The sequence below is a fragment of the Antedon mediterranea genome, chromosome 3 (assembly GCF_964355755.1).
Source record: "Antedon mediterranea chromosome 3, ecAntMedi1.1, whole genome shotgun sequence".
NCBI lineage: Eukaryota > Metazoa > Echinodermata > Crinoidea > Comatulida > Antedonidae > Antedon > Antedon mediterranea.
Genome location: NC_092672.1, coordinates 22116736 through 22144703, shown reverse-complemented (window position 1 = coordinate 22144703; position 27968 = coordinate 22116736). Strand labels below are relative to the sequence as shown.

Genomic DNA, 27968 nt, shown 5'->3' with positions numbered 1-27968 from the left:
TTAGTCGCGTGGAAGCGACTCTATAGTTTACTATGTCGGTCGGTCGGTCTGTCTGTCTGTCTGTCTGTCTGTCTGTCTGTCTGTCTGTCGGTCTGTCTGTCGGTCTGTCTGTCGGTCTGTCTGTCTGTCTGTCGGTCCGGTATCACTATGCGTTTTATCGCTTTCTGACCTTATCTTGATATCAGTTTAATCTAGCTAGGTCAATTTTTCACAGTATATTACTTATGGCCAGGAATCAATGTGGTTATGTTTTCACGGTGCGCTATAAAAAATTACGCGGTCTACGCACGATTTAACGAAATCACGTTTGTAATCATATCTTCACAACCATGAATCACAATTAAATAAAATTTGGTACTCATAAATTTCAGGGCATAAATCATCATATGGCAATACAATTACGTGCGTAGCGCATGTAACGCATGCGTACGCGCGCTTAACATTTTCAAAATTTATTTTCGATGAAATAAGAGTACATTTCAGGCAATTTTAAGCGTTTACAAAATTGCCATGAGTGCGCATATTTTTGCGCGCGCACTGCGCGTTAAATGTTATTGCGCACTCTTTTTGCCCGATTTCTGTTTTTATGACTTACTTTTCAACTCGAAATTACGTTATACGAGCACGTCGAAAGTGACAGGCTACGCACGTGTAAATTAAAAAAAAATAAATGTTTTTAAACATTTCAATATTTTTAAACATGTTCAGTAATTTCGGTCAGTATAGTTCACTATGTCGGTCGGTCGGTCTCTCTCTCTCTGTCTGTCGGTCTGTCGGTCTGTCTGTCGGTCTGTCGGTCTGTCTGTCGGTCCGGTATCACTATGCATTGTAGCACGCGACTTAATGGCTGTTGGCCTTGCTTATTATAGGCATACAGATGTTTGATATTCTGCTCATATACAGTATGCTGCTGAAATGAAAAAGTACATCACTTCAACATATTATTTTTGATCATCGATCAATAATTATAGTAATAAACATAATAATTATGGTGTATTTTATTAATCCTTGCTATTTTTTAAATTGTAGTTTAACCATGTTTTTACACTTAATAAAATTAATATAATTCAGTATTTTTTAAATGTGATTTAGATTTTGAATAAACTGTTCTGAATACAGAACAAAGGTGTTGATTGTACACTGCGTGTATGTAAACTTGATTTATTGTCGTATTTCTTATTATTAAACATTAATATTGATTCATTTAATTAAACAATATAATAAATGGATGAGATGTGCTGCTGTTAATCTACTTTAGACTTTGTCATTGAGCTATGTGGATCCAGAATTTTGAAATAGGGGAGGACCTAAAATGACAAATGAAGTGCTGAACTGTGATGTCTTTTTCAATATTAAATTGATAAAGTTGATTTTTATTATTACTGTTAACAAAACAAAATAAGTCCAAAGAAAAAAAAAATACAACAAATACATTGAAACACCAATGCATTTATAAAAATAAAACTTTAATCAATATTATTACGGTATTAGAGTATTATGGGGTATTTTTTATTTTTGTAAAAGAATGCGTGGGTTTGGTGATTTATTTAAACTTGCAATAGTATGGTAAGTTGCGTAATGTCTGTCCGTACTATCAAACCTAAAATGAGGTTCAAATTAAATTATTTGTTGCTGAATAAATTTTCATTATTATTAGTGGACAATAACAAATGGACTAGGCCTAGGCTAGTAGTACTAGTAGGCCTATCTATAGAGGTAGCCTAACTAACAGGACTAGCCTAGGCCTAGGCTAGAAAGACTTAAATGTTTATACTAATTAGGCCTCCTATTAGTATTTATTACTTCTACTCGCGAAATAAACTACGTACGTACGAGTAGGCCAAAAAATCACCTATTATGGACAACACAATGGATGGCGCACTACTCCAATAAACTCGCCTATTTTGGACAAAAAGTCGCCTATTTTGGACAGCCAATTATGAAAGTCACCTATTATGGACAAACAACAGCGCCCTCTAGTCCCTATTATGGACAGAAAGTAACCTATTATGGACAGAAAAGTAACCCATTATGGACAGATTTCACCAACCCCGCTGATTAATTTAGAAGTTTTCTCCCCGGGTATCAAGCGTGCGAGGCTTGGCTCAAATGAATGCAATATCAAGACCAACAGAAAGACAACAAGTTGTTGATTGCCGCTACCATAGGCTACCATTTATTGTGTACGAATCAACGTTACTCGGAAAATAAAGAGAACGAAGGAAAAAGCCCTGCAAATATACAAACAAGCGTTACATAGTTTCAATAACAGTCAGTTTATAACTTCACTTTACCACTGTATTACCACTATACTTACACACTGTGTATTCTTCGCATTCAACTAATCTTTCTGCCTTTATGTAACTGAAGATATTAATCATGTTAATTCCGCCATCCTTATACTCTCTAATTAGCTTATTTCTTTTGACTTTATCCTTTCCCTTCCAGAAAAAATTAAGAAAACATCCTATTAAGTTCACTTAGATAAGCTGTAGTAGGGTTTGGCAACTTTGTAAAAATATAATTAAGTTTTGATAATATTAGAGATTTTAAGACAGTTAATCTTCACAACACAGTAAGATTTCTCTTACGCCACACATTGATAGTAGACCTAATTTTACCAGTTTTCTCTTCAACATTTATTTTAGTCATTTTGCTTATTTCTAAGTCAAATGTAACACCCAACAAATCAAAACGGCCATTATCACACAGTCAAGCCAGCTTTATTTAGTATGCATGCAATTTCCTATAATAAATTATCAGGCAATGATCCGTCTATCGTGTAATATAATTCTTTTTACTACTTAGAATAGTAACTTCAACAACGGCCTAATACTAATATATACAACACCGTAATGAAAATCACATCTTCCTGTGTTTGCAGCAAAAGCTTTTCTGACGCGCAGACAGAAAAACCAGGTAGTTAAACAAAACATCACCTATATGCAAATGCGCCAAACACAATGCTCAAAAAACAACTAGCAGCAACACACTTATATGCAAATACGCAGAACGCACACGAACAACAACTGATCCATGACAATACAAAAATCGTGGATTGTGGTGGATCATAACAAGACGCAGGGCACGGATACGGTACTACTCATACAGCAGGTATTAAAATACTATATATTTGTTCATTTTTTAGATGTTTTTATATGAATGGTTTTATGCTATATTTGTTTTTATAGTGTTTTCTTTGTTATTATGACGAGCAATGAATTTCCTTTTTGAGGATCAATAAAAGTTATCTTATCTTATCTTATCTTATATTTATAATAAGCTTACGGTCTTCACGTACACGAATAACGAAATGACACAATTATCCTAATGGTACTGTCGCCTTTTACGATAATTTACATCTTAATTAGAAGTGTGTTTACATTGGGTTAAAGTAATCTAGCATATTACCATGATTGCATTATGAACAGGATATACATTTTAATATACGTCAGTGAAAATAAAGCTTGGTTCTCCTCTTGGACGTAACGTATGTACGTAAGCGAAACGAAGGTGATTTGACCAATCACAAGCGATCACTCGCATTAGATTGTCATAGTATTGGTTTGAAAGTTCAAACTAAAAACACCTAATTAAACTTAAAGAGGCGTACGATTATTCTTTATTTATATATGTAACAGGGTAACAGGTATGCTTATACCCAAATACTTGAATGATTTATCTGCTGAATCTGACTTGAATCTGAGAAACCCTGTGGGACCCATTAAAGTAAAAGCTGGAATGATAAGTGACCATGCTATAAATAGACGAGTCACCTCATCCAAGTGGCGGGAAAATGGTCATGAATATTTAGTGTATAATGTTTCAGTATGGGTCAGTTCATAAATGGACAAGGGATTTTGTTAATTGATTTGCATTTTTAATAGTTTCTTATCTTGTGTAACCGAATTTAAATTGATAATTACATGTGTATGACTCGAGTTGGGCCTACAATACAATCGGTCTGTAAACTTCGAAATAACGTTATGGTAAATGTATATACAGTACCATCGGTTAAAAATTGTCATAGTACCCAACTGAGAATGGATAACACTTACTAGTGCCTAGCCCAAAGTGAAGGTTTTCATCTCCTTCCGACTGGTTACTAGGTAAGCATCTATATTTTTATCTCTCTTAATTTGAGAATGGTTTTACTACAGTTAACATAGTTGATTAGTTATTTGATGTTATACTAGACACAACGCAATAGTAGCCTATAGGCATACTGTCGTTAATGATACGATCACTGATGTTATTTTAAATATAGTAACACTGGTTTTGTTATATCTCCTTCCGACTGGTTACTAGCTTCAATAAAAGAATGTAACTTTTCCAAACCAAGAACTGTCTCTGTGAATGATTTTATTGTGTTGTGCCAGTGCTGCAGCTCCGGAAAATACTACGCGATACAGCTACGACGCTAGTAGTATGAACCTGTTACATTTGGTGCCGTGACCAGGATTTGCTGTTCAGCCAGGAGGAAGGGATCACTCTCATGAAAGACTACGATAAGTGCTGATTAGTCTTTTCTTAAGTTTTAACCAGTTATTTGGAAAGATGTGGATCTTATTCAACCTTATGTCCCTGAAACTGCAGTACCAGAATCCGTTGATGCAATATCCATAGAACAACAAGAAACACAATCGTATTTTATTTCCTCGAATTGCGTAGCGCTTATGGAAATTATAGTCTGGTGAGAAAATATATTGACTACTAAACGAGGATCTCAAATGTTATAAAATATCTTTAAAATAAGGCAATATCCGTTATATTACATAAAAAAGGTTACATTTGCCTTTCAATAAGAATGTTTCCGGTCACTTAGAGTTAATGTTTTGATTTTGACACTAAATTAACCCTCTCATTTTATTTTGTGTACTTCGATGACGTCATACGATTATCATTTAGAACGATCATTCCGATAATTCATTTCGACCAATCACGTTAATACTATGTATAATTATCATTAGCTTTTTATTGTTCCAAAGACGATGGCAGAACTCTCTTATACATTAAACATTCCATTGTGTACGTTCCAGATTTGGATTATTTTGACCACTGTCTGCGCTTTCAAAGCTACATCATGTAAGTAGACACCATCATTTTGTTTATTTTAACTATTTAACTTAAGAATTATATTCTGAGGAAACGATGGAACTTACTTCTTATAATACACCTATGTTTCAAAATAGAAATATTTGCATGATAGGTTAATAAATCTTCTTTATAATGTTAAACAATTAACAACTTTCTTTTTTCAATTTTTTTCTTTAATAAATATTTTTTAAATAACTATTTCACTGTTGTTCTTTACAATGTTACCATTATTTTCTTATTTGTACAGTAATATTGTTGGGTGCGGACACAACTTATATGCTGTACGTACCTAAACATTTTTTTATTTTATTGCAGCACTTAAACTGACGCCCGTTGATCCATATTCGTTGGCCGGTTCCACCCTGAACTTCACATGTACGTTAGATCAAACAAAAACATCGTACAATGCCTCGGATATTGAATGGAAAGTTGACGAAGTACCTATTAATTTAGGAAAAAATACTGCTGTAATCTCAAATACAGAAGCCATTCTTACCTTAACAAACCTAAACATGACAGGTTATCAACATTGGATTGAATGCTTTTTACTTGTAGAAAAACAAAATGGAAGAGTAACGACAAATAGATCAGAATCGTCATTTACAGTTGGTAGTAAGTTAGTCAATGGCATACATAGTTTTGAAAACATGATTTGATCCCGCCAAAGTTAACGATAATTGATCCATGAAGCAAACTTACGTGTAATCATGAACGGGACCGAGGTGTATCTTGAATGTTACCTTTATGAAGTCCTAGAATCTAATTAATCACCGTTAATAAAAAGAGATGTTGCGGCGGTACATGTGGCAATTGGCGTGTATGGCCGCACCGTCCCAGATTAATGATATATTTAAAACATTTGTTTCCGTCTGTTATTGTATGTGGTTGGAGACTGAGATGAGAGTTGTTATTATTGAAAACCACTCCTTACATGTAATAAGAATCCACACAACAGATAGTTATATACCTTGAAAGTGCTTGAATTATTATCTATTGATGACTTGTTTAAATTACATAGACTTTCATTAGGATTTAAGGTGTTGAAAGGTTACTGTCCCCATTCTTTCAATGAGTATATTAAAACTAGTGAAAGATGTCCGGGTAGGCTTTTACGTTGGAATTCGAAAGGCAATACTTTTCATAATTCTGTATTTGTTTCCTTTCCTAGACTATGGGAGCAAATACCAAATGACATAAAAGATTCACAAACAATTTCAATATTTAAGGCTGCTCTAACAAAACACTATATTTCATGTTATGTATAATTTATTTGTATTTTTCTTGTATATGGTTTTATCTTTAACTGATTGTATTGTATGGAGTGAGTGCAGAATCTGTTTGGGCTTTAGCCTATTCTCATTCCTGGTTATTTTTACATTGATGACCGAATAAATATTATATTATTATATTATATTATATATTATACTATATTTGTATCTTTTAGTCGTGCCATCGTCTCCAACATTAAACTGCAGATCGACAAATATTGTTGATTATTGGTGTACATGGGCAACGGAATTCACCGGAGTTAGAACTGTCTATACATTTCAATTTCAGTAAGTGATTTGTATTATTGATAAATAAGAAAAAAAATAATTAGAATCATTACTTTTCTCATAAATAATAAATTTCTTAAATGTTTCATTTCAAATGAAACATTTCTTTAGGTATGTCTAATACAGAATGCATGACCTTTCCTTACCTCGGCTCCATCATAACACTGTCGGATGTACTGTAGCCCTCCACAAGCATTTGCCATGATTCGTTTCTGTTCTGTGCTGGCCTAGCCAAAGATTTTCCTGTATTAGAAATAATGTCGTCCCTTCCCTTCTGTTGCCGGTTGTCGGCTGCCATTCTTACTCTTCTCTTATCACAGTGTCTCGTAATGTGACACCAACCAGTTGTCTGTTCATCGCTCCTTCATTAAATTCAACAGCTGCACGTGCATAATCAAATATTATACAAAAGGACAAAGTAACAAAATAATACTATTATATTTACAAATTACTGATTACAGATTATTGATTAAATATCATTGAGTATTACTGATTAAAGATTATTGGTTTAAGATTATTGATTAGAAATTACTGATTACAGATTACCAATTACTTATTACCGATTATTGTTACAGATTACTGATTACAGATTATTGATTAAATATTATTGAGTATTACTGATTACAGATTATTGGTTTAAGATTATTGATTAGAAATTACTGATTACAGATTACCAATTACTTATTACCGATTATTGTTACTGATTACTGTTTACAGATTACCGTTTACAGATTATTGATTACGGATTATTGATTACAGATTACTGATTACTGTTTACAGATTATCGAGAACAGATTATTGATTACAGATTACTGATTACTGTTTATAGAATTTTGATTCCTAACAATTAATATTGAATTATAAATTGTTTTAATTCTTAGAAACAGTTCTAATGTGTGGATCGACTGTTCTAATAAGCTAAACGACAGCACGTGCAAAGTTTCAGAAAGTGATGGAAATCCGATGACAGCACATCTAGTACGAGTAGTTGTTGAAAATATGTTTGGTACTGCAAATACAACATCCACATTTGATTCTAAGACTGAAGGTCTGTAGGCAAATATTTAGCACAAGTTTGGGAAATATAGATCATTACCATCAAATTATTTCATAAAATATACAAGCACCACAGAAGATCAAATTTCTAATCTCTTTTATGTGATTAATCCGGCGGGGATACAAGGTTTCGTTCAATGAGCTTTTGAAGTATAAAATAACAAAAATCATAATTTTTAATCTTAAATAATATCTAAATTGTTTGAAGATTGGCATGACGAATAAACACTAGTAAAGTTAGGTTTGCTTTTGTGTCTCCTAAATGAACTAATGTTCGGTAACCTTAGAATGTCTCAATGATTCTGTTGTTATGTCTTTTGATGTACGGCAGACGTTACTTATCTAAATTAAAGATTCACTGAAGTAACTCTCATGGCTGTACGCACGATATAATCGTTACATATTCACTGCAGTAACTCTCATGGCTGTGCGCACGATATAATCGTTAAAGATTCACTGAAGTAACTCTCATGGCTGTACGCACGATCTAATCGTTAAAGATTCACTGAAGTAACTCTCATGGCTGTACGCACGATCTAATCGTTAAAGATTCACTGAAGTAACTCTCATGGCTGTACGCACGATCTAATCGTTGAAGATTCGCTGAAGTAACTCTCATGGCTGTACGCACGATTATTATAATCGTTAAAGATTCACTGAAGTAACTCTCACGGCTGTATGCACGATCTAATCGTTAAATATTCACTGGAGTAACTCTCATGGCTGTACGCACGATCTAATCGTTTCATTTTGTTGTTTTTTTAGCCGTACCTTTGTCACCATTAATTGATAACGTTTCAGTGGAGGAATCAAACGTCATAGTATTCTGGAAACTACAAGAAGATTGCTATTATTGTAACTCGCTATGGTTTCAACTTCGTTACAGACGTTTAAATGAAACATGGAAGGAAGAGGTATGAAGTTACAATCATTTTCACTATTTGTTTTGTCATATCTACAGTATATTATCAGGAGACAACAAATTGTGGAATAACTATCGTATATCACGTATGCACCAAAAGACCACTTCCTTCCTAAAGATCACGTTGTCGTTTTGGTTTCATTAAACAATTTTTCAAAATATTAAAGCACACATTTTAAAAGATTGTTATACCGTTATCCAGGATTAGAATTTATTTATTTTAATTTATTTATTAATCTAAAGGCAAATTACTAAAAAATGACGAGACTGTAGGTATCAGTGGCTAGATCGCAATGGAGATGCAAAATAAAATAAGCAAAGACCTAAATCAAAATGAATTTTTTGTAGCTTTCAGACAGCACTTGCCCTCCATCAGTGCAAGTGAAAATATTTGCACTGATTTTGTGGTAAGCTACTGTGATGACATGACAATAATAATTTATTCATCTTCTACAAAACATCTGAAACTTTTGACGCTCTTGATCGTACAGTTTCATTAGAAAATTTAAAGGTGGGTTCCGGGTTTAAAATGAATAGTAAAAAATGTAAAATATATTTGTTTGTCTCTTGAACGGTAAAAGTTTCAATTTATATAAGCGCCCAGTGAAGCAGAACGAAGGCTGTGAAATGAGGCCAGATTACAAGTGCAGCTACGGCAAAATCACACTGTGGTTACAGAATAGGAAATTCGTGAAATGGTAAATCTTCCGACGACTCGTTATCATTAACCATATCAATTACTTTTGTAAAATTATACTTATCTGATGTAATTTTAGTCGGTCTTCCCATTTATAAAGTCAATTTTCTATGAAAATCCATCAAAACAGTGAAAAATTAGATAAGTTTGCACTTTACGTTTGCCGATTTTCGCACTGACTTAGGGAAAGCCTTCAAAATCAATGAAGCGTAACATATACATTCCTGCTGAGCGAGGAGAGCGAGACGACGATACACGTGCTCTCTCTGCCCATGCCTGGCATCGTCACGTGATAAGCAGATACAGTATACAATACCAAACTGGTCGGGTCGAGTATACCCCGTCTATAATCACAACATGAACGATGTACAGTATTTGATAGAAGGTCGACTCAACCCACCGGAATGGTATAAATAATATAGCTCGAATGAGAGAGTTGGAATATTTGTAAACATAAGTACAGTATTGCTAATTTTAACAAGTGTAGCCTATAGTAAAAGAAAGGCCTGGTAGTATCAATTCGCATAGGGTCTACTACACTCTAGCTAGCTCAATTTTTAACTGGGCCGGATCGGCTAGGCTAGGTCTCCTTCCTACTACCGGTCTACTTGCTTGATGCAGTATCCGCTTTTTTGGAGAGTAAACTAGGCCTACTTATTAGACGATCGGGACACCATACGACGTGCGGACGGCAACGCGATCGGACCTTGTTTTGCCTCAATATTTACAGCCGATTTTTGTAGAACGTTTTAGGTTTAGATTGTTTAGGAGTTTGGTTTGATAGGATGGGTTTGGAATCCACTGAGTTTTGTTATTGATGGGCCAATCGTTTAGTAATAGGCTAGCTAGGCCCATGATGAATGATGGCCCCAATGTTTTAACGCCGTTGCTAAAGATACGGTACCGTATCCATGCTTTTAAAAACTAAAGATACGGTAATTATAGAGGGCGCTTCCGTTTGCTAAAAGTCCGGTAAAATTGCATTCCTAAAACTCGTACCTAAATATAAAACTCGTTCCTAAATATAAAACTCCTTCCTAAATATTAAACTCCTTCCTAAATAATATTATTAAAAACCTAACCCTCTAAATAATCTCTCTTAAATTAAAAACTAAAAAAAAGACGTCAAGAAGAGTATCGAACCTACAACCCCTTAGGCCAAAGCCTCACCACATGCCCACTAGCCTACACAGCTGGCTTGCAGAAAACCAATGCAATAACCTATTTGATTAACATCCACATTACATAGCGCCCTCTATAATTACCGTACCTTTAGTTTTTTAAAGTATGGATACGGTACCGTATCTTTAGACATTTAGACATAGCGATGTTTTAACGTAGCCATCGTGGCATGGAATCCCTAGTCAGAAATGGCTCTCACCCCGGCATGAATAATATTATTTAGGCTAGGCCTAGCCTAGTACGTGAAGCCGAAATACGATCTGTACTATTAATTCGAGGTATAAAAATAGTATAATTTATGACTCCGTAATCTGTACTAAATTTTGTATTTCATTAAATGTCAAATAAATATATGCTACTACTGTTATTATTACACTTTAATTAGGCCTAGCTTAGCAAATCTACAAAAAAATGTATTTCACAATGATCGGGTGGTCGTCGTTTGACAGAGAGGAGAGAGAACACAACGTACAAGCTTGACGTCGCGATTTTGGAATCCACTGATGACGTGATTCTGTGAATATCTCATGAGTATTAATGAGCTTCCCTAAGCTGCTGAAAAACAGACTTTCCATGAATTTACCCTAAAATGTATATGAAATTAATTTTTTTTAATTTCTCGTTATTATTTCTTCATTCTGACATGTCTATATTGTTATAATATTTTTTATTTAATAAATAAACGATATTTAAAAGCAATTTTAAACCCAGAATCCCCCTTTAAAGATTCTTGAAACGTAAAAAAATTCTTCAAAAGAAAAATAAGGTCATGTAGCTCCCAATAATTGATAAAGTGACTAAAAGCGAATTGTTTTTATTAGATTGAAAAACAGCATAAAAAGCAGATAATTATTGAGGAGATTACGACAGCTGTGGCTGAATATGAATTTCAAGTGCGATCAAGGTTTTCATTACATCACCAGTTCAGTGATTGGAGTCCAATTATCACACTACCCAGTGAGTTTTAAAGTAATTTAGAATACGTATACCTAGTACCTAGATCGTTTCTACACGTTTGTAAATTGCATTCAATGTTCAAATAACCATATGTAGTGATTAGGGTCATTACATCCAATTTTACATCTGTCACTAATAGTGTATTTAATCCACCTCCAGTTGTATCTAACTAACTTGCAATAGTCAGCTAGATAGTATCTAGTGACAGCTGCAAAATAGAGTTGTCATTATGTGCTCACTAATCAGATCTGCATTAATAATGACCAAATGAAATTAAATATCAAAATCCTCATAATGTATATAAAAATAACAGTTTACCTTCTCGATCAATATATATCAGTACGTGACTAGAACATTTTCTTTTTTAAATTTGTTTTTGTAGTTTCTATGATCATAGACGTGAACGTAACATCGTCAGAAAACGTCTTGTCACTACAATGGGAAACACCAAATGAAGAAACTCAGTATTTTTACCGCATTACGGGAAACTATACTGGACAATCACTAAATGAAATTGTTGAGGAAGAATTAACATTGAATAAGATTGACATAAATGTGCCGTGCAACAACATCACAGAGAACACCATTGTCTATAATCTAGAGCTAAGGAGTGTTCAGGTAGACACGTTTGAAGTCGAAGTTGAAGGTCCTCCAACAAGGATATTATATGAGTTCAAATGCTTGAAACAAGGTATGTTGGCCTATGTCTCTTTATGATACCTAGAGGGTTCGCTTGTGCATGTATTTGGAAAACACCCATATTCGGGGTAAACTTTGTTTTCATCGTCAATTAATACTTATATAACTAATAATAAATAAGAATTTCATTATAATGGTTAAATCAGAACCAAAAGTATGCACCAACTTTCTGTATCATTGAGTAAAGTTAAGAAATCATTTGGCTTCTTCTCAAAAGCTACGGTAATATTCTGAAAAAGTGCTCAACACTTACTTTACTTTAATATTGACAAATTTACATATTCTATTTTACTTCATGACATAATGTATAACTAGAGATAGATATTAGAGCCTCATATTTACCAATTTCATTTTTTTTTAGGTTTGGTGACCGAGAGAACCGTGACTCTGAATAGGCCTACAGTTGCAGTGCAAGATGAGCCTAGTATGTGAAAAGTGCTCAACACTTACTTTACTTTAATATTGACAAATTTACATAATCTATTTTACTTCATGACATAATGTATAACTAGAGATAGATATTAGAGCCTCATATTTACCAATTTCATTTTTTTTTTAGGTTTGGTGACCGAGAGAACCGTGACTCTGAATAGGCCTACAGTTGCAGTGCAAGATGAGCCTAGTATGTGAAAAGTGCTCAACACTTACTTTACTTTAATGTTAACAAATTTACATAATCTATTTTACTTCATCACATAATGTATAACTAGAGATAGACATTAGAGCCTCATATTTACCAATTTCATTTTTTTTTAGGTTTGGTGACCGAGAGACAACCTGTAACTCTTAATACAGTTGCAGTGCAAGATGAGCCTGGTATGTGAATAAGCCTATTAACAATTATTACACTTTAGAATAGCACACATGTCGAGTTTAATTGCGACAATGTTAGGCCTACTTGTTGTTGTTTCTCTACTACTGAATGCTTAGAAATAGCTTCACTATTGCATATAATATCTTCTCATGGCAAATTTACCAATAGCCATACGTTAATCTGAAAATAGCGTAATTTTACTACCTGCTTGAATAATATTTTGGGTGCATTTGTGTGATCAAATTAAAGAAGTGCCTCTATTGTTTTAGATGTGATCGTATATTGTTCATAATCCATATAGAGAAAAAAATGATTGTTTCTCTTGTTTTTCTTTTACAATGTTCATGTTTTCAGAAAATTTGCAACAATTCATGATATGTTGTACTTTCAGATGAATTTATCATTCCGTTTCTTGTGGTGGGAATTATTATCTTATTTGTTATGCTGTTTTTTGGAGCTTTTAATGCGTATATACGTAAGCGAATTTTCATTGAATGGCCTGACCCAAAATTCTTCAAAGTGGTAAATATCATGTCTTTATTGCTTTCAAGTTAAAGACAATACATCCTTTTTTTGTTGAATATGCCATTTTAATGTCACATAATAGTTATCTTTTTGACTAAAAATTGGACCGAAAAAAAATGTATTTACCTGAAAAATCAGTAATTTAAAATAAACTAGTCATATTGGCTGCCAGCCAGTGGGTTTTGGTTAAATTTAACCATTTATTTTGTCATTTTGTAAGTAAAAACATTTTTTTTTCGTTGTTTTTCTATGGAAGTGATAAACTTTATTATAACCTATCCAAATTCTGATTTAATTAATCTTCATTTTTCAGGTTTTTGGGGGACAATACATCTTTAAGGGCTAGGCAGCCTAGATGATTTATTATTTATTTGTCATCTTTAATAAGGAAAACCCGTGTAGATCCTTTCATTAAAAATAATATTAGGGTCCTCTAGCTAAATGATGTAGGTGTGTATTTCACGAAATTCAATCCACTTTGCGTGGTAATGAAATGTTGTTTAGAACCACGCATTCACTGTATTTGTCCTAACAGACGTGAAATAACATGTTTAATAAAGATATCTCTTTTATTTAGGAAATTAGCCCCGTTCGTCCACGATCAGTAGAAAAGGAAGTTTTTGATGATTTGAAGACGAAGAAGTCGGACTTACCTACATCGTACCGCAGTTCAACAAGTTCTGATCAAGGATTTCAAGAGTTTAGTCCTGATTCTCAGATAGAAGGGAAAAACATTTACATGGTTGTACCGTCTATCGACCAAGTTTCACCAGTTACGAAAAGTGGTTTTATAAACTCATCACCAGTTACCATTGACAAAATGGCAGTTAAAGAGGAAAGCACGGCATACTTCCGCCTGCAACAAACAGGTGATGATGATGCACTGCAATTGTCTCCATTACTCGTGGAAAGCACAAGAAATAAGCAGGACTCAAATCCTTACACGCCAATGAAGTCAGTTTCCTCGGATAAACCTCAGAAGTCAGAAAAATGTGAACGAGAGAACGTTACAGATCCTTACTGGAAATTAGATGAGGTTCTACGTGTAAAAGAGTCAACGCACACGCTGGTTTAACGGAGTTTATTCCAGTCTCTACATGCGATTATTACAGCAGAGAGGAAGACATAGGGGACTTCATTGGAGAAGACGAAATTGATAATCTTCAGAATGGTATGCCACAGACAAATGTAGAACTTTTTGAAGATGGCCATTTGATATTCTAGAATTATTAAATGTTTTGGTATACGGTACTAACTTTGCTTCATTTGTATATAAAATAATTATTTGAATTAGGCCTATAGGCCTATTCTGTCTCGTTAGCCACAGGCTAAATTCTAATTTCATGATGAAACATGAACTAAACAGGCGTCTCCTTCCAAAGAACTAAATCGTTAATGTTATTTTTTTCCATTGACTAGAGGTTATATCCTTATTTAACCCTTTGAAGACGTGATCCGTTTCCCACACGGGGTAATTTACTCTCCCAGGACGCGAGGCTCGATCGTATATGTACGGGTTGACTTTTGGGGGTCACTGAAATTGCAATTTTTGAGCATTTGACTTTGACCTAGGTAAAAAAATGACATTTTTCAGAAGGCAGAAAGTAAAGTAGTTGCAGAAAGTTACAGTTAAAAATGTATTTTGCATTTTTCCTAAACCTATTAAAAATACCTTATTTTAGCCTCAGTGACTTGGGGTAGAAACCTCGCGTCTTCAAAGGGTTAATCTTTATTTATAACCTAAGAAGGGTGTCTATAAACTCAGATCTTGGATATATATCTCAGATCTCGGATATATATGAGTTTCTAGATTCATCTAGAAAAATCATAGGCCAACATCTGTGTTTTTCTAGATTTAATTAAGAATACTCAGATTTTCTGAGATTGTTTCCATTTTCTAGAATTCGGAAACTCGGGATCTATATTAACCAGAGGGTATATGTCTAATCGAAAGTTCCTAAGTATACAAGGAAAATCATGCATATATTTTAAAGAAACGAATTAATGGTAATGTTTTAATTAGAACAATCAATAGTTATTATACTAGCCATACTAGCCAAACCGGCGTTTCAACTAACTGTAACACACCAAGCTGAACATACTTCATATTTCCCGCTGCAGATCAAATCACAGCGGCACACCTTAAGCCTAGACTCTGACTTTTTTTTTTCTTGGATCAATTTCGTACGGATTACCTATCAATAATCATCATTACTTTACACAGTTGAATTTATTTGTGCGTTTACATGGACTATATACCAACACTTTGCCGAGGAAAGTAAGCTATCGCTAGCCAAGCTAAACCAGCGATTAAAACACGCCAAGCTGAACAACTCATATTTCCCGCTGAGGGTAAGCTCATAACGGCACAACTTAAACATACCACTGTCTATTTAGTATAATCTAGAACGGATTACCCATTAATAATCACCATTGATTTACACAGTTGAATTTGTGTGTATTTATTTATGGACAAAACCCCCATTTTACTGAGGAATGTTTCATAAAATAGTGAATGGTCTATAGCAGATGGCTATTAACAATTGGAATACCCAAGACTACTATAAAATGATTGTCAGTATAATTATAAATACCATTGTTCTCGTACCAATTGCATTCAAGCTACTTATTATAGCCGGCGATATAGAAACAAATCCGGGTCCTATAGAAACCAGACAAACAACAATTAAAGAATCAATGGGAATGGAACCTTCATTGAAAGATGTTTTGAAACAACTTAACGATATGAATACAGTTTTAAACGATAAAATGGATAGGATAGCTTCTGATTTCGCTACAATTAAAGGAGATATGTCGAAAGGATTTGACAGGCTAACTAAAAAAATAACTGATTTGGAAGAAGAAAATATAAGACTAAAAAACACAAACAAAGTTATAACTACACAACTAGATAAACTAGAAGCTGAAAGTCGTCGTAATAACATCATTATTTATGATATCCCTGAAGATGATAGAAATGAAACGTGGCTTGACTGCGAACGAAAGGTAAAGGATTATATAACAACAAATTTAGAAATCGAAGAGGTCGCTTTCGAGAGAGCGCATAGATTGCACAGCAAAAGTAACCCACGACCAATCATAGCAAAACTTACTAGCTACAAACAAAAAGATGAAATAATGTCCAAAAATAGAGCACTCAAAAGGAAAATGACTGGAAATAAATCAAAAATTAACATGGGTGAAGATTATACTTTCAGAGTCCGTAAAATTAGAAAAGGCCTACAACCAAGGATACAACAAGCAATCAAAAACAACGATCGTTTTCGGCTCAGATATGATAAGCTGTTTATAGGCGACGAAGTATATACATTCAACGTAGAAGACAACAAAATCATAAACCTCACAAAATAGGGTTTTGGCCGTGGTCCTAATGAAGAACAATCTGAACCATCTTTGAAAGTCACTAAACACATTGATTGTATTTCTTGGAATATTAACGGTATTAATAACAAATTCGCTGATTCTGACTTTATTGAGTATGTTAACAAATTTGACATAATTTGTTTTAGTGAAACATGGGATAAATATCGGAACGATTACAATGTTGAAGGTTTTACTTGCATATCAAAATTACCAGATAAAACAAGTCGACATGGAAGAAATAGTGGAGGCGTAATGGTATATTATAAATTAAATCTCGTCGTTGAAGAACTGCCAAGTGCATCGAATAACATTATTTGGTTAAGGATTACTCTATCCCCAACCGACACTGTTGTAATCGGTTTTTTGTATAGACCACCAAGTACATCCAGTTACGCGACAACTGACTTTTTTGACATTTTATCTAACGAATATTTGCATTACAGCTCCCAAATATCAGACATAGTATATGTAGTTGGCGACTTTAATGGTAGAACTGGTTCGGAGGACGATTACATATCTGCTGACGAAAATGACACATGGAACAATAATCTATTTCTGGAAGACAACATCCGGATTGAAAGTAGAACGAATTCTGATTGTATACTAAATTGCTACGGTAAAGATATATTAGAATTTTGCAAAGAAACTGGTATGCGAATCACAAATGGTAGAATTGATAAAGAATCATCCAGTGGTTTTACATTTATCAGTTCACAAGGTAAAAGTGTATGTGATTACCTTCTTACTAACTCAAACAACTTTAAACTAATATCTTATTTAAGAATTGATGACCGTGTTGAATCGGATCATATGCCAATTGCCTTTAGTATTCAATTCAAAGACAAAGAACACACCAAAATGATTGTCAATGAAGATGACACGTTTACCCAGAGTACGTTCAAATGGTCCAACAGTTACATTAATGCATCCAAAGTCAGATGGGAACATGATATCATTGAAACTATTGATAATGATTTTATGAATGCTATCTCTCAAAATAAAATTGATGAGGCAGTTTCACATTTATGTAAAATTTTTGAATACGTATGTAAAGGAATTAAGTATACACAAACAAGTAAGTCTTCAACTTCTACAAAACGAAACGAATGGTTTGATAAAGATTGTAAGAACCTTAAAATGCAGGTTAAACAATCATTAAAGAGATTTAGAATTATGCGCACTCAACCTTTTTTAAATAATTATATTCAGATAAAAAAGCAATATAAATCGCTATTAAAATGCAAAAAAAATAACTTTCATAAAAGAATACGCAAACAAATTATCGATTCACTCAATACAAAGGATAGCAAAACGTTTTGGATGAAGTTGAAGACAAAACAGAAATTATCTTGCGAACTTTCTATTAATCAATGTTATATTCATTTTAAGAACCTATTTAAAAACGATGAGTCTATTGGTAGCGCTGAGTTGCCAAAAATCACAGAATGCCAACAGAATGAAGACGATGATAATTTAGACCACGACATAACGGTGGATGAAATAAAAAAAGCATTTAATTCTCAAAATAGTGGAAAAGCTCCCGGCATTGATGGAATGAATTTTGAATTTTTGCTAAACGCCCCCAACATTATTTTTGATATTTTAAAAATTCTTTTTAACGCCATATTTTTAGTTGAAAAATTTCCCAAACAATGGGCAACAAGCTTAATCGTTCCAATTTTTAAAAATGGAGATAAAAACAAACCTGAAAATTATAGAGGTATTTCTTTAATTCCAATCCTAGGAAAAATATTTTTAAATATTCTTAATTCTAGGTTAACACAATTTACAAATAGTAAAAAGTTAATTCATGAGGAACAAGCAGGCTTTCGTAAGGGATATAGAACGACAGATAATATATTCATTTTAGATACCCTCATCTCTAAATACTTAGATAAAAAGCGGGGTAGGATTTTTGTTTGTTTTGTTGATCTTAAACGTGCCTTTGACTCTATAAATCATACACTTTTACTACATAAGTTGAAATGTATCGGTGTTTCAGGCAGAATGTTACACATAATAAATTCCTTATACCAAAACTTATCTGCTCATGTTAAAATTGGCAACAAACTTAGTCCATCTTTTAATTGTTCGATTGGAGTACAACAAGGTTCTCCGTTGTCGTCTTTACTCTTTAATATTTACATTAATGATTTGAGTGGTATACTTAATCAGGTAAACGATTTTATTCAAATTGGAGATTGTCATATGAATCATCTTCTTTATGCAGATGACTTAGTGCTTGTTAGTGATACGGTGAAAGGTCTCCAAAAATTAATAAATAAACTTGAACTTTATTGTGATACTTGGAAACTTACTGTAAACACTACAAAATCCAAAATTATGGTTTTTAAAAATGGCCGCAATTTAAGGAACATTGAAAAATGGAAGTATAAAAATATTCAATTAAAAATTGTTAATTCGTATAATTATCTTGGTGTTATTTTTAGTTCAAATGGTGCATGGAACAACTCAATGCAACATAATCAACAAAAAGCAAATCAAAGTTTATTCTGCTTAAAATCATTCATTTATCGTAACTTATCTTTTCTTCCAATTAATACATGGAACCATATTTTTGATGTGAAAATACTTCCTATTTTAACGTATGGAAGCGAAATCTGGGGAATGTCAGATAGCACAAACATTATAGAAAAAACACATACTAAATTTTGTAGATATTTATTGCAAGTTGGAAAAAATGCACCAAATGCCGCTGTTACTTCTGAGTTAGGTAGATTACCACTTTCTTTGGATTGTTTAGTTACAGTTATAAGATTTTGGTTACATATTATTACTTTAGATCATGACAGATTCATTTTTAAGTGTTATGAGTTTCAACTTAGAAAAGTTAACCGTAATGAGAATTGTTGGGCACAACAGGTCAAACACTTACTCTTTTCTACTGGTTTTGGTTATATATGGTTACAACAATATGTTAATAGTAAAGGTTTATTTTTGAGAGAATTTAAGTTGCGCTTATGTGATATTGAAAAACAAAAATGCATTCAAAAATATAGTTTACATAATAAGTTAAGGCTCTTTTCTCTTTATAAAAAAGAAATATGTTTAAGTTATCACTTGACCAACATCATTAATTTTAAACAAAGAAGATTATTAACTAAGTTACGTTTAGGGATATTAGAGCTAGAAATTGAAAAGGGCAGATGGGAGGGTGTAGAAAGATATAAGAGAACGTGTAAATTATGTAAAAAGAACATTGTTGAGGATGAATATCATTTTATTTTGCAATGCACATTTTACAATGATTTAAGAAAAAGTTTTATTCCAAGATTTATTCGTGTTTTTCCTTCTATTAATAAGTTATTAATATTACTTTCCAACACAAATTTTACTTATAATTTAGGAAAATACGTCTACTTTGCTTTTGAAAGAAGAAACCATTATCTTAAGTTATAGTTAATTTTTATTTGTTTGTATTAGGGCCAAAGGCCAATATACTTTGAACCAATAAATTCCCTGAAAAGGGAAAGAAGAATATTGTAAACGATTTCTAACTATACCATAGGTAAAAAAAATTAATCTATTCTTCATTCAAAGTGTGGGCCAGGCCTAGTACTGCTGCATTAGTATTATGATACTTTCAGAATGGATGTTTTTTGTTTGTTTTCTGTACTGTATGCATCTTTATATGGATATTTTAATCAGAATGAATAAATGAACAATGTATATATTATAACCTATGGCGACATAATATGTAATCATTTACATTCTCATCATTTTCACAAAACAGAAAAGAACTTGGTGAGGGTAAAACTAATGCGGTTCATGCGGACGCATGTATACAAACACCCACTAATGTAACAATCTACTACCAATGTAACATTAACCTCTGACGTAACAAAAATCAACAACCAACGTGCGTAACAAACTCCATTAACCACCAACGTAACCGTAAAAAAAAGGTTAAGAAATCTTGGACTTTAAAAACTGTTTCGTCATATTTTTTGTTAAGAAAGTTGACAATTTTCAAGTTCAGTTATGTTTTTTTGTTGGATGAAGGTGGGTGAAGTCTAATGATGCGTTACGAGGCCTAGCCTGTGGTTCCCATCAGTCTCTTTCATTTTTCTCATTATTTCACATTTATTCTACTACAACCATTTTTTATCCGGTTACTCTCCTGTACTGGTATATGGCGGATATATTACAGTCTATTGGGAATTTATATCCTTTCTTTTTACAAGTCCTATTTCACAACCTTCTCGTCGGTACGGAACCCGCTGTAAGCAGCTACTATTGCGACTAGTGAAACTGATGTGGAGAGGGCTACAGAAGAATAGGAACCCGATAGAAGGTATCTGGCCCACCGGAGTGTAGACACGCCCTGGCCTTATATCAATTCCTGTCCCACCTACTGTATGGGCAAATAAGCCTTCCTATGGGTAAAATAAGCCCACATATGAGTAAAAATGCACACCTATGGGTCATTAGCACCCACTGCCTTGTGGATTAGGTTAGGTAAAGCTAAAAGCTAAGGGAGTTAACCGCAACAGAAAACTGAAACAGGATCGCATCATCCTTCTATTGAAGTCAACTAATGATAGCAAATCGATGCTGCAACCAACCCTGTACCAAATGTATAGCATCGGTCTTTTTTGGAATTCGCAGGGAAGGCAGAGAGAGGATTCGTGACGCTTGGGTAACCCATGGATCCTTAACATCACACAGGCAAACACACACACACACACCGGAGAAGAAAACTCTGGCATCTGAGGATGAAAACAAATCGAGAAGTAATAGTTACGAGTTATAAGTCTAGATTGTATTGGCGTGAAATGTGGACGCTACGGATTAGGCTACTTCTGACGGTAGGGTGGAGGAGGGGGGTTATTTAATCCCAGTTATTAGTTACCGCCTGCCTTAAGCTGAGCAGCTTTTGGCCATTTAGGTTCTGATCCGTCATCGTCTGCTTTCTCTGATTGGGTGGTTAGAGATTGAGCCTGCAAACTTGACAAGTAGACCGCAATTGCTTACCAACGAATACATAGACACAAATTACATTAAACTTTGTCTAGCGTCATGGAATGTACGAACCATGACACTTAATTTAATTTACCTATGGTATAGTTAGAAATCGTTACAATATAATAACTATTGATTGTTCTAATTTAAACATTACCATTAATTCGTTTCATAAAGATATATGCATGATTTTCCTTGTACACTTTCGATTAGACATATACCCTCTGGTTAATATGGATCCCGAGTTTTCTAACACCGAATGCTGAACTGAGAAAATCATCGATCAAGAATTACAGCGATTAAATATCGACATAGCAGCACTCCAGGAAACAAGAATTCCTGGCTTAGGTTCATTTGCAGAAAAGAACTATAACATTTCTGGAAAGGTGAAAATAATGGAGAGAAACGAGTAGATCTATCCTGCCATTTATAGAACCACCTACTGATGGAAATGAACGGACGATCTCAATGAAGCTTCACACCAATCTTGGAGTCGTTAGCCTAATTAATATCTATGCTCCGACTATGCAAGCTCCGACGGAAGTAATTGATGGGTTCTATACTCAATAAGATCAAGCTGTCTTGAAGATCCTGAAAAGAGAACAATACTTATCTTTGGAGATTTCAATGTACGTGTCGGGGCAGATTTTCTGCCTTGGTCCCCTCACAAAAGATGTTTTGGTGTTTGAAAATTAAACAGTAATGGACGTAGACTCCTTGAATTCACTGCACTTCACCGTCACTAACACCTTTTATGGAATATCTTTCAAGAGGAGAGTCTCATGGTGCTATCCATGATCCAAGGACTGGCATCACTGGACCATATCCTAGCGAGATCCTTCCTCAGCAACGCATCCCTTACTCGCTGTTTCCACAGCGCAAACTGTGACACAGACCATGCTCTGCTCTATTCCATAGTAAAGCTGAAACCAGAAAAGATCCATCGGTCCAAACAACCAGCAAGAATCCACTAACACTGGTAACAAGGACAAACAGCATAGATTTCAGTCTGAGTTCCAAATGAAATTACTAAACTCAAAAAAACACAAACAATGTTAACCATCAATTGCATCAGCAAGGCCATACACATTACATCAATTCTATCTTTTTGGAAACAAATATCATCCTACCAGATGATAAATAATAGTGTTAATTTTAACTAAATTTCTTTTTTTTAGTCACGTGCAAAGCCACTCTACAGCTCACTATGTCGGTCGGTTGGTCGGTCGGTTGGTCGGTAAACACTAACTTGAGCACGCGACTGCAGCCATGTATATGGCCTTGTTTATATCATACTGACAACGTTGGTGTATCGATCCTTCGATGTGTTGATCTTTAGACGTATGGTGTGTTGATTTACAGCTGAAAATTAAATTTCAATCATAAAACTTCAGCCTATTATGAATTATCTGTCTTAGTCCGGCGGGCAATAAATGTTATATCCGTAAGAAACCCATTATTTTCGTATGGAAACCTTATTGTGACGAAGCCGTTCCATTTCCATTTGTATCATGTCTGTCTGTCCAGTGACTTTAAACTTCAATGGCTGGACACTTTTTTTATAGAGAATAGACAAACACACACGGACGGAAACTGAAGTTAAAAATAAGATGTTTAACTTACACGAATTTTCTACTGTTGTTACGTTAGTAGTTACCCTTTGTTAAGTTAATGGTTAAGTTTGTTACGTGGTTATTGAAGTTGGTTACGTTAGTGGTTAAAACTGTTACCTTAATGGGTGATTGTTATTATGGGGCATTTTTATAGTCCGATGCAAGTCTTTTAAAATCTCTCAACGTTGCCAGGAAAGAAATGTGATGGTAATTATTTACAATCACACGTTTTTAACCATTAGTTTTTGTTTTTTGTTTTTTTGTTGTTTTTTTTGCAGCGAAAACAGAGCCTAATAAGAGCCCACATTTAACAATGCATGACCTCCACTATAACGATACGGTAATAATGTATAAAACAAATATAAATAATTATGACGACAATTTTTTTTTACAATTACACAACCGTAACTGTTAATTCAAACAAACTTCTATAGCATTATTTAGGCTCTCTTATTTGTGAAAAACGGAAGGAGATGACAAGGTCAAATGTACAAAAGACGTTGATATGGTTGAATAATCAGATCAGGGAGTTGTTACTAATAACAACTCCCTGATCAGATCACGCTCATGAATGATATTCAATTGACTCTTTGCACGAACTTTGTTGACATTAGCATTGCAGCCGCTCCAGTCACTTGATAATACCAGATAGTTGCTACTCCCTGATAATACTGTACAATTAAATTGTTCTACTAAAGCTAAAGATGGCTTTAACAGTGTACTATAATCCATTATCTCAACCTAGTCGTGCCGTAGTATTGTTTTGCAAATATAACAAGATACCCTACCATGAAAAAGTCATCGACTTGGCAAAAGGTATGCTTTTTTATTTTAGTCACTATTAAAATATGCTGTTGTTTTAAAGGTATCCAGACAACTACCTAGACAATTACCACCCGAACAACTACCACCCGGACAATTACCCCCATAGGACAACTACCAACCGGACAATTACCCATAGGACAACTACCCTATAGGAAAACTACCCCCTAAGGACAACTACCACCCGGACAATTACCCCCTAGCACAACTATCCCCTAGCACAACTACCCCCTCCCCCATCCCATGTATGCTGCCTTGGCAAGTGAAACATATTTTTTAGAAACAGCACTCTAATAGATCACATTCCAAGTTATCGTAGCATTTCTCAGCTCAAAAAAAAGGGAATAAAAAATGAGTTGACCACCTTAAAAATCCTGAATCAGAGTGATGACGGAGAGGGGAAAAAATAACAACCCCTTCACTTTGCGTCCAAGACCAAGACCAAGATCTCCTCACCTCTATGTGAATAAACATGTGCACATGAAATATTTATATGGAGTTTCTAAAAATACCCAGACAAATTTGCTTAATCATGCTTTTGTCAGTGATTTTCATTCATTCATAGGAACAAGGTTTACAATGAAAACACTATAGTGTGCCTGGTTTGATAATCAGGTCTACAAATATTATAGGTCTAATTACCGATGTTACAGGTCCCTTTGCTGTGGTTTTTAATAATAGTCAACATTTCAGAGCCACTAAATATTTGTTATCTCAAGGATAATCAAAATTGCGGAAAGAATCAGCAAAAAGAATATTGTAATTTTAAACATTCATTTCATTGTATAATTATTCATACATTTACTACAGTACAGTAGGTTGTCCAAAATATAATTCTTCGTGATTTAAGGTCCGGTTATACTACGAACGATAATGAACGACGATAATATAAGGTCCGGTTATACTACGAACGATAACGAACGACGATAATATAAGGTCCGGTTATACTACGAATGATAACGAACGACGATAATATATAAAACAAAGATATTTATTTAAAAAACAAAATTAGAAAATTTTCGAAACTATAACACTTATGCTGCTGTCTTTGGCCTAAAATAAGATTTTTTTTTAAAAATCAAATGAAAATGACGTCATGATCAATAAGAACAATAAAATTGTGGTATCGTCACGATAGTATTGCTATTACAAATCATGACGTCATTTAATTGGACGAAAATAGAAAAATAGGAAAATGTATATTTACCTTTGTAATCGTCCTAGTATAATGAGCCTTTATTGACTGAATGTAGTCCACTGTCTTAAAGCTGTTTAATTATTTTCAAAAATTGTATTAGACATTTTGTATATACTGTAGAAAATAATAAGGTATAATGTTGTTTGACAGGTGAGCATAGAATGCCAGAATACACTGCAATCCAGCCAGCTCAGTCAGTACCAGCAATTAAATATGGTGATTTCACACTTGGAGAAATGTATGCCTTACTCCCCTTGTCCAACCATGTAGGCTACATTGTAAAGAATGCAAGTGTGAAGAAGTTTTTTTTTTCAATTTCATTAATCATTTTCTCCAATATCCCCTAATTGCAGGTGATACAACACAGAAATTACAAGTTGACAACATATTGGTCACTAACGAACACTTTCCTATATCTATAGGCCTAAACATTTAAAACTTGGTAACGACAGTCTATAAATAATAAGGCCCTTTTGAATTCTGGTTTGTTTCTTTGTAGTACTGCAATAGTGAGATATCTGGCGGCAAAATACAACGTAGCAGATCATTGGTATCCTAAAAATATTGAGACTCGGGCTCAGATTGCTGCATACTTAGCCTGGCAGCATACAGGTATTAGGAAAGCGGGAATTAACGTGATGGTGAATGAGGTAAATAACAATGTAATGTTTCATTTCAATGTTATGCTGCTAAGAATGTGTGGTATGAAGGCGCAAAACTAACATTACGGTCATATGGCTAAATTCGGGAAGATGTAATTAAAGGGAGAATGGGCTGGAATAAGGCGAAACCTAAGTCAGAAAAGCCAGATATCCGAGTTTCTCAGATCTATCAAAAAAGAAATCCGACTTTTGTAGATCTAAAGAAGATATCTGAGTTTTTAGAAGAAGAAGTCTCTAGAAAAGTTTGATATCCGATATCATAATTTAAAAGTAAAGTTTAAAAAATACATAACTCATGCAACTATAAAAACGCCAGTTACAAAAACGACGGCTAGATTAATGAGATATACGGGAGCAACTTAAAACCTACACAACTAGTCAAAATAAGACCACTGTTATATTTGTATACAGATATTTGTTCCAAAACGTACCGGGAAACTAAAAGATCAGGAGGCAGTCGACAAGTTTGTCAAAGAAGCTGAAGAGTCCATCGGCAAGATAAATAGGTTATTTCTCAAAGGAAAGAGGTTCTTGTGTGGAGACGAGATATCTGTTGCCGACTTGTTTGCTATTTGTGAGGTAATCACTAGATTTAAAAGAAGTTTAGGTTGTGGTTAATATTTTGGTTTGGCATGCGCAGAATCAGATAATGTGCATGTTACCTCAATACAAAAATAAGTAATTCGAAATTTTAATCATTTTCCTCCATAGTTGTACCAGGGAGTTGTAAAATAACTTATTTTACAACTCCATGGTTGTACATAATGTACCATACATTCCACTGTCTCAATCAAGTATCGTTCATTAGGCTATTCATTAACCATCAACGGACGACCTTCCGACGGAGATAGTTGATTTTATACGATACATTCCCATTGTCCAAATCATCCTATCGCTCTTTATTCATAAACCATCAACTGACAACCTTCCGACTGAGCTATAGTTAATTTTATACGATACATTCCCATTGTCCAAATCATCCTATTGCTCTTTATTCATTAACCATCAACGGACAACCTTCCAACGGAGCTATAGTTAATTTTATACGATAAAGACATTCCCGTTGTCCAAATCATGCTATCGCTCTTAATTCATCAACGTTCAACAGACAAACTTTTAAAGGAGCAATGTTTGATTTATGCGATACATTCCCATTGTCCAAATAATCCTATTGCTCTTTATTCATCAACGATTAACGGACAACCTTCTGAGAAGCATTGTTTGATTTTATAAGATGCATATCGTTGTTTATTCATCAACCCGAAACATATATCGATAAAAAAAACGAAATTCTAAATATTTGGAGTTTATGTTACATGATTAGTGCATGCATTAGTAAGAACAAATTTCATTCGTTCCAATTAAAATATTTCATTATAATAGTAGTATTTTTTAAATTCTTTCAGCTTGTTCAACCGTTGGCCTGTCCATCTGGTAAAGGTTTACTGAAGAACCAGCCGGAAATTGCTGACTGGATGAAACGTGTAGAAGACAAATTGAATCCAGATTACGATGAATTGAATAAACCACTGAAAGCAGTTTGCCAACAATGAACTAAATAGGCCTCTGTAAGAGATGGCCGTTTATGTTCTTTCTATCATTTTCAACAATGAACTAAATAGGCCTCTGCAAGAGATGGCCGTTTATGTTCTTTCTATCATTTTCAACAATGAACTAAATAGCCCTCTGTAAGAGATGGCCGTTTATGTTCTTTCTATCATTTTCAACAATGAACTAAATAGGCCTATTCAAGAGATGGCCGTTTATGTTCTTTCTATCATTTTCAACAATGAACTAAATA

At 34.0% G+C, this 27968-nt stretch overlaps 2 protein-coding genes across 2 annotated transcripts; both read left to right on the top strand.

Annotated features, from left to right (window-relative positions):
* The first annotated feature begins 5609 nt into the window (after positions 1-5609).
* LOC140044144 (uncharacterized) lies at positions 5610-11478 on the top strand. Its single transcript, XM_072088623.1, has 5 exons — positions 5610-5709; positions 6542-6653; positions 7535-7701; positions 8475-8623; positions 11332-11478. Exons 1-5 carry the CDS (start codon positions 5610-5612, stop codon positions 11476-11478), a joined length of 675 nt encoding a protein of 224 aa, XP_071944724.1.
* A 12697-nt stretch (positions 11479-24175) lies between these two features.
* On the top strand, positions 24176-27885 carry LOC140045038 (glutathione S-transferase theta-1-like). Its single transcript, XM_072089771.1, has 5 exons — positions 24176-24301; positions 25656-25743; positions 26005-26155; positions 26579-26746; positions 27574-27885. Exons 1-5 carry the CDS (start codon positions 24190-24192, stop codon positions 27718-27720), a joined length of 666 nt encoding a protein of 221 aa, XP_071945872.1. The 5' UTR covers positions 24176-24189; the 3' UTR covers positions 27721-27885.
* Positions 27886-27968: the final 83 nt, after the last annotated feature.

Coding starts and splice junctions, on each gene's coding strand:
- LOC140044144 (XM_072088623.1), top strand. CDS start 5,610: ATGACAGGTTATCAACATTGGATTGAATGCTTTTTACTTGTAGAAAAA. Junction 5,710..6,541: donor ATCGTCATTTACAGTTGGTA/GTAAGTTAGTCA, acceptor TGTATCTTTTAG/TCGTGCCATCGTCTCCAACA. Junction 6,654..7,534: donor GTCTATACATTTCAATTTCA/GTAAGTGATTTG, acceptor TTTAATTCTTAG/AAACAGTTCTAATGTGTGGA.
- LOC140045038 (XM_072089771.1), top strand. CDS start 24,190: ATGGCTTTAACAGTGTACTATAATCCATTATCTCAACCTAGTCGTGCC. Junction 24,302..25,655: donor AGTCATCGACTTGGCAAAAG/GTATGCTTTTTT, acceptor GTTGTTTGACAG/GTGAGCATAGAATGCCAGAA. Junction 25,744..26,004: donor GATTTCACACTTGGAGAAAT/GTATGCCTTACT, acceptor GTTTCTTTGTAG/TACTGCAATAGTGAGATATC.